Source organism: Octopus sinensis, linkage group LG8, assembly GCF_006345805.1.
Source record: "Octopus sinensis linkage group LG8, ASM634580v1, whole genome shotgun sequence".
Lineage (NCBI taxonomy): Eukaryota > Metazoa > Mollusca > Cephalopoda > Octopoda > Octopodidae > Octopus > Octopus sinensis.
Genome location: NC_043004.1, coordinates 101,943,241 through 101,950,801, shown reverse-complemented (window position 1 = coordinate 101,950,801; position 7,561 = coordinate 101,943,241). Strand labels below are relative to the sequence as shown.

The window sequence follows — 7,561 nt, the reverse complement described above, 5'->3', positions numbered from 1 at the left end:
ACACTGCAAAGCATTTTTTCCAACGCTCTAATGATTCTGCTAAACCACCTCCCTTTTTCAGGAGATAATAATGTGTTGCAATATATAATTTCTTTACGCACAAAAGAGTTCTTAATGTTCAGGATATTGACTTGTTTTAGTTTATAGCAGAAATTCGATAAATATTTTAATGAATAAGGTACCATTCTTCTTTCTGAGGAGGTCGTCATATCCCACTGCAGGAATTTCGTTCCATCTCAAAGTAAGACAGTTATTTACACTTAACTCAGTCCATCTAGCATAGCTTTTTCGAAACTTTTACTCTTGTAACCCATTTTGGCAAGTCATAAAATTCCGTAATCCCCTTGTGTAATATATTTCAATAGAGGGAGCGCTCACTTTGTTAGTTTACTTTGAGAAATATTCCTTAATTTTTTTGCTTGCAGTAAATGCTGGGTTGCAGCCCTTATAGTCATGAACCTATTGTATAACATAGCCATGGGCATTTTACATTTTTTATCAAATGTTTTCACAGCACAATTTAGGTTGTGAACCATAGCTTGAAAACCTCTGACCTACCGAGCCCCAAGATAAAAGCTTCTTACCTTGTTATTGGCGGTTTTATTAGAAGCTGTTAAATTTAATTTGTCACTTGGTTCAGTGCTATCATCTACCCCTTAGGTGTCTTTATCGGAATTTACTCCAAGCATTTGGGCCAGGACTTCGATCTGACAATAACTCTCTTATTTCCACTTACCAGCTAACTTTCTTCTAAGCTAATAAAAATCTGTTCCATTTCTTTAACATTAAAAAGAGCCAGACTAAACAACAATTATATTAATCTTGCGTTTTTCGTAAAACGACTGACTTGGAAATTTATGATTTTATTTTATAGATTAAATTTCAAGGACCTCATTTTACAGATCATATCCCGGAAGATACCTCACCAATGTCAATGTTTTCACCAAAAAAGGTTCGTTGGTAATGCTTAATCTTTTAGTTATACATGTACCGTTAATCAGGCCAACATGGTTACCGCTAAACTCTCGCTTCGGATGCAAGAAATAATTGCCTAAGCTCGCTCAAATATTGCTCTACTAACGTTTGAAAAATGAGTGAAGTGCATAGTATAATGTTTCAGGATACACCATATATAAATGCATAAAGAGATTGTCAATTACCTTTAATTAAAGACCTTTAATCAAAGGTCTGGTCAATTACGGCTAAAGTAGATCAAATAGCTACAATATACATCACTATAACATATCAACACGTTCTCGGACAAGTTCTGTAGTGCGGCAACAGATGGCAGCGGGTGGTTGCATGCGCAATGAGACCTAGCAGTGACCTTCATGAGGCAGTGTGCCAAGTGACATAGCTGTGTTTACTTCGCAAGTTGTGAGAATTGTGTTTTTGTGGTTATGTGCATGCGTATTTGTCTGCGAATTTGTCATGGGCATGAAGTTGGAACAAAGAGCCAATGTGAAGTTATGCGATAAACTTGGTAAGTCTGCTACAGAGACGTTGAGCATGCTTCGGCAAGCTTACGCTGATAAGGCAATGGGTTGAACGCAGTGTTTCGAGTGGCACGAGTGCTTCAAAAGCGGAAGAACATATCTGGAAGATGACGAACGATCTGGAAGACCTGCCACGAGGGTCACCCCCCAAAATGTGGAGAAAATTCATCAGCTTGTGCATAAGGATCGTCGGAGGACTATCAACAACATTGCTGATGTTGTTGGTCTGTCATATGGATCCATGCAGACAATTCTAACTTCTGAATTGAACATGCAGCGCGTCTCTGCCAAGTTTGTCCCCCACCTGCTGACCACTGAGCAGAAAGGACATCAAGTCGAAGTCTGTCAAGATCTCTGTCAGTGTGCCCAGAATTCTTCACCATACTCATTGCCGATCCTTACCTGACTGGCAGCATCGCTGTACAGGGCCTGTACAGCTCTCATTAACCACTCGTCTATCCCTAGTTTCCGCATCGTCCACCAGATAAGGGATCAAGGGACCCTGTCAAAGGCTTTCTCCAAGTCAACAAAGACCAAGTATAGGGGTTTATCTTTGACTAGATACTTTTTTTGCAGTTGCCTTACCAGGAATATAGGATCAGTGGTGCTTCTACCTGGCACAAAACCGAACTGAATTTCATCTAAGCATACTCTTTCCCGAATTAGTTGGGCTACGACCCTTTCCGTGACCTTCATCACCTGATCCAGTAGTTTGATACCCCTGTAGTTATTTCTATCTAAAGCATCACCTTTAGTAGTTGACTATGGTGCTGCTACGCTAGTCAATGGGTATGACTCCTTCGTGAACCACCTGGTTTCCAATACGGATCACTAGAGCATAACCCACACTACCAGATATTTTAAGCATCTCAGCAGTGATTTCTGATGGGCCCGGAGCTTTTCCTGACTTCATGTCTTTAATTGCTTTATCTACCAAGGTGCTATCGATTCGGGTAGCTAGTCCCTCGACTGGCCCAACATTTGGCAGGCTCTCCTCCTCCCATTCATTCTCAACATTCAGCAGTCTTTCATAATGGCATCTCCAAGCCTTTTTCTTTGCAAAATCATTAAAAGCAAATGCACCATCTTCCATGCGGACACATTTCTCTCCAGTAACAGCGCAATTTTCTTTTGCACACTGTCTTGCAATCCGAAATACTTCAGTTCTTTGGTCCTCACGTCGCTGAACATTGGAAAATTTCTTTTCCACTCCTCCTTTGACTATATATACCTGTCTCCTAGCCTCACTTCTGGCTATCTGGTACAGTTCCCTGCTACCCCCACTCTTCCAGGTTTTCCAGGCCTGCTTCTTTGCTCTAATGGCCTTGTCTACCGTATTATTCTACCACCACGTTACCCTAGGTCTGAAAGTAACTTTGCGCCAGCTGCAGATTTGGTCTGTGACGCTCAGTAAGCTGTTACGTAGGAATTTCTAGTTACCCTCTATATCACAAGTCTGTAGCTCCTCCCTGTCATCAAATTTCTCAATGAGGATGTCTCTAAATCTCTGACCATGTGAAAGGCTCTTTAGTTCCCAAATCCTCCTTTTCTGGATTGGTCTACTTCTTGACAACCTTCTGGCCTCGAGTCTAAAGTCACTAATGACTAGTCCATGCTGGGGTGGGGACGGTACATTCTTCACCAGGGAGGGTCTTTGTATTTAAGAGCAACCATGCATCCCGCTGTCTGTTGAGGATGAAATCAATCTGACTAGTAGAGTCGCCTGATTGATAGGTTATCAGGTGGCTGTCTGGTTTCCTGAAGTTGTGATTTTTAGGTTGCTTGCATCACAGAACTCCAATAGCCTAGTTCCTTCTTCATTTCGGGAACCAATTCCATGGCCCCCGTGAACACCACGGATGATACCAGATTGCCGTTCGACATGCCCATTAAAATCTGCAGTCGCAAAAATGAGGTCATTGCCTCTCGTCTTGAGGTAGCTCCTCTCCACCTTATCTCTTCTGCGCAGCACATATCAACACGTCTCCGTTCAAGCATCTCTGCAATTTCACTAGACCTACCTTTCAATATGCATACATTGACAGTGCCAACTCTAAAAACTAGCAAAGGAATGTGGGAGGAGGCATGGAAAGCGGAGATGTTATTCAGTGCCAGAAAAGAAGGTTTCTATGCTTGTTTAATAGACATGCTACACCAGTTCTCACTTTTGACCTGTCCTTACCAGGGTAGGAGTAAGTGTTAGCGGCGTTGTAAGTATAAGCATTATGATCATCGTAAATTTAAGCATTACTGGTGCTGCAGATATAAGTAATAATAAATAAATAAATAAAAATAGATAAAAGTAAATATGAATATCAATATGCCAATGCTAGATTAAGTGCGTGGGCAGCTAAACTAGTTGCATTTGTCCCGAGAGAGAGAGAGGAGGAGAGGAGAGGGGCGAAATTGCAGGGTATGATAGAGGGTACTACCAGTGAGGGAAGGTGTTTCCGGTGAGAGAAGAGAGCTATCCGGTATTGGTGGTGGTGGCGGGAATGAGCGGTCGCACCGCGAACAAGAAAGGGTTTATTTAAGAGATAGTACGAAAAAATATGTTGCCAACATGGGAACACGGGAAGGAAGGAGAGTTAAGGGTATTAGAGAGATTTCATATAGAAATTACATGAAGAATTAGGGAGAAAACTAAGGCTGAGAGAGAGAGAGAGAGAGAGGGAGAGAGAGAGAGGGAGAGAGAGAGAGGGAGAGAGAGAGAGAGGGAGAGAGATAGAGATAGAGAGAGAGAGAGATTAGGAGGTTATATATTGAAGAGTCAATTTAAATAATTAGCTTACGAAAGTAGATATTAGTAAATACTGCATATTAATAATGAATGAATGAGTGAAAAGATCGAAAAAAAAACGAGAGAATAGCTTAGCAGTGCGTAACTGGGCGATTCAAAAATTATATATATATATGACCCTGTTATCTCCCCTATTTTCGCTCTTGCGTCTCACGTTTGATCTCTGACTTCTGGCCAGAATCAGATCGCCATGTTGAATCGCTAGCTTCTGCACGCATTTTTTCTCTCTCCTTGTTTCTCTCCGTGTTTCTTTTCCGTGTATCTTTCTGTTGAAGAGCGTAGGCTCGAAACGTAAAAGACTTGTTTTATTTATATTCCTGAGCGCCATACTAATACAATTGTTTGTTTGTACTCCACCTGCCTTCGTCTTTTGTTTATTTCCGTAAACCTGCCTTCGTCTTTTGTTTATTTTCATAAAGCTTCCCGTTATATATATATATAAACATATTTACGGTTCATTTGGTTTCCCATTTTGTGTACAAGAAAAGCCTATTTATTGTTCTTTTCGTATTGTTCCCAATTGTGTTGTTCTCAATCATATGTTCTTTCACGCATATTTTCAGAGTATTTTTGCAGGCTGATACATACATACACCGTCCCATATGTGCACACACACACACACACACACACACACACACACACACATATATACATATGTATGAGTTTGTGTGTGTGTCTATGTATATATGTATGCATGTATGTAATGTACGTATGTGTGTATGTGTGTGTATATATATATATATATATACTTGTATATGCTGCTGGCCGTTATGAACCAGTCTGGTTTTGTTCTGAACATGCTTTCTTTACCCCACCTTTTCTAGAGTCTTCCCCTCTAGGAGCTCACTGGAAAGGGTTCTCCGGACGCGAAATTCTTTTTCCCACGAGAGTTCAGGACACCAGTACTGAACTCATTTGCATACAGTCAATCAAAGCAGAGCCACCTTTATCCTTTCTAACTTTCTAGTCAGCACCGTGCATTCCTTACTCCTTCCATATCTACTGGCAGACAGAAACCTTTTTGTCACTATCGAAAATAAATGTTGCTATCACTACAAGTACTACTGTCTCAAACTACCTGTCGTGCAAACGAATAAGTATATATAAATAATATTTCCTCCTTCTTGGTGTTGATCCTTCGATGTTCACTAATTACACCGACTTTGACAAAATAATACACTTGCCCAAACAGAATTGCTGGGAGTTATTTGATTTTTTCCAGAAAAATATTTTAAAAAAGTTATAGAGGTTTAAAGTTTGATCATTTTCACCCAGTCTCCCTTTTTACACGCAAATGTTACCAGAAGTTAAGAAGCAATTAATTATAATAAAGTAAAAAAAAAAAGTCACCCTTTTCAAGCCTAGCCAGGCTCATGGGCCCGGTTTCCCAGTTTCTGTGCTCCCCCAGCTGGACAGGACGCCAGTCCATCGCAGCGTTACTCAAGAAACAGGAATAGAGAGTGAGAGTATGTTGGGGCGAAAGAGTACAACAGGGGTCGCCACCACCCCTTGCCGGAACCTCATGGAGCTTTTAGGTGTTTTCGCTCAATAAACACACACAACGCCCGGTCTGGGAATCGAAACCGAGATCCTCCGACCGCGAGTCCGCTGCCTTAACCACTGGGCCATTGTGCCTCCACATAATGAAGTAAACGCTAACACAATTAATGAGCACAATAACATGAAATTGTAACTTGTACACCATATGGACAAAAAAAAAAATCAGATCAAAACGCAAACAAAAGTAGAACACCCCTAAACATATGTGTTTCCTTATTTATTATGAAACTTTTCATTTATTTTCTAGTCTGTTTGTAAGCGACGATTTGCCCCAAGGAAACCAAAGACAACAACCACAAAGACGGTAAGTGTTGCTGATATTAATTAAGTTTTATTGATTTGTAATAAACAATCGAAGGGTTATAGTGATGGTGATTTTACGTCACAGACCATTGCCTCTATAATATATATATAAAAAAATATAAGTCTTCTCAACTAAATTATATAACAGCGTAGGAATGGCTGTGTGGTAAGTAGCTTGCTTACCAGCCACATGGTTCCGGGTTCAGTCCCATTGCGTTTCACCTTGGGCAAGTGTCTCCTACTATAGCCTCGAGCCGACCAAAGCCTAGTGAGTGGATTTGGTAGACGGAAACTGAAAGAAGCCCGTTGTATATATGTATATATATATATGTACGTGTGCGTATATGTTTGTGTGTCTGTGTTTATCCCCCTAATGTCGCTTGACAACCGATGCTGGTGTATTTACGTCCCCATAACTTAGCGTTTCGGCAAAAGAGACCGATAGAATAAATACTAGGCTTACAAAGAATAAGTCCCAGGGTCGATTTCACACATGTACATATACTCATAGTTATTTACATGCAAGTATTTAAATAAATGAATTTTTTTGTTTTTGTTTTTAACAGGAAATGTTCACATCACTGTTAACATCGACTACAGAAGAAAGCCAAGGGCCAGTACATCACATTAATGTTTTCTTATTGACATTCCCTCTGATCATCAACTATGAACTCACCAAATTGTTATAGTGACCAAAGTGTATTGGAACAAATAATTATTTAAATAAACACAAAACCCAATTTAAATTATATTACGAAATGTACTGTTTTGAGGGCTGTTCATCTTCAGATTCTAACATCAGTGGAAAAGCTAAACATTTTGAGACGAAGAAAAACCGTTTGTTGTTTAGCATGTAACTGGCACTAATTTGATCGGTCCCAGAAGTTAAAATTCATCACGGCAGGATTTGAACGCAAAACATGAAAAATTGTAGCAAAATGCTGCAAGCTGCTGTTTTATTATTCCACATCCTTGTTTCTCTTATTAATGAATTCTTAAATTGATATGAGAAGCATTTAAAAGAGAAGCGTATGTTATAAGGCGACTGGATCGACAGTTGCACATGACTGCTGCTTGTAACGTAAAATAACTTAAATTCGTGATGCGCAAATTCTAATGTTCAGAATAATTCCTTTTTAAAAGAAAAACAAAAGCAGAAAAGAGAAGTGACTTGAATGTCTGCTTGTCGTTCTTAACCCTCACAGTATTCCACTCCACTTCCAGTTTCTTCCCAAAACTCACTTACCAACACGGTACTCGCTCATACCTTATTTCAGATTTTTATTGTTATTTTTCTCCTATGCAGACCTTCACCAGTTTCGTTTCGATCTAGTTCGTTTCTTCATAATTTAACAATTCATGATGAGTTTTGAAAAGGGATATAAAAGAACAAAATTAAATA

The 7,561-nt window shown here is 39.8% G+C and overlaps 1 protein-coding gene across 1 annotated transcript in view; it reads left to right on the top strand.

The window, feature by feature from the left end:
- Nucleotides 1-6,905, top strand: part of LOC115215160 (DBH-like monooxygenase protein 1 homolog) — a 116,852-nt gene extending 109,947 nt beyond the window's left edge. The window contains exons 12-14 of the mRNA XM_029784336.2: nucleotides 875-952; nucleotides 6,104-6,160; nucleotides 6,726-6,905. Of these exons, the coding sequence (XP_029640196.2) occupies nucleotides 875-952; nucleotides 6,104-6,160; nucleotides 6,726-6,848 (258 nt within the window). The 3' untranslated portion in view covers nucleotides 6,849-6,905. The remainder of the gene's footprint in view (nucleotides 1-874; nucleotides 953-6,103; nucleotides 6,161-6,725) is intronic.
- The last annotated feature ends 656 nt before the right edge of the window (nucleotides 6,906-7,561 follow it).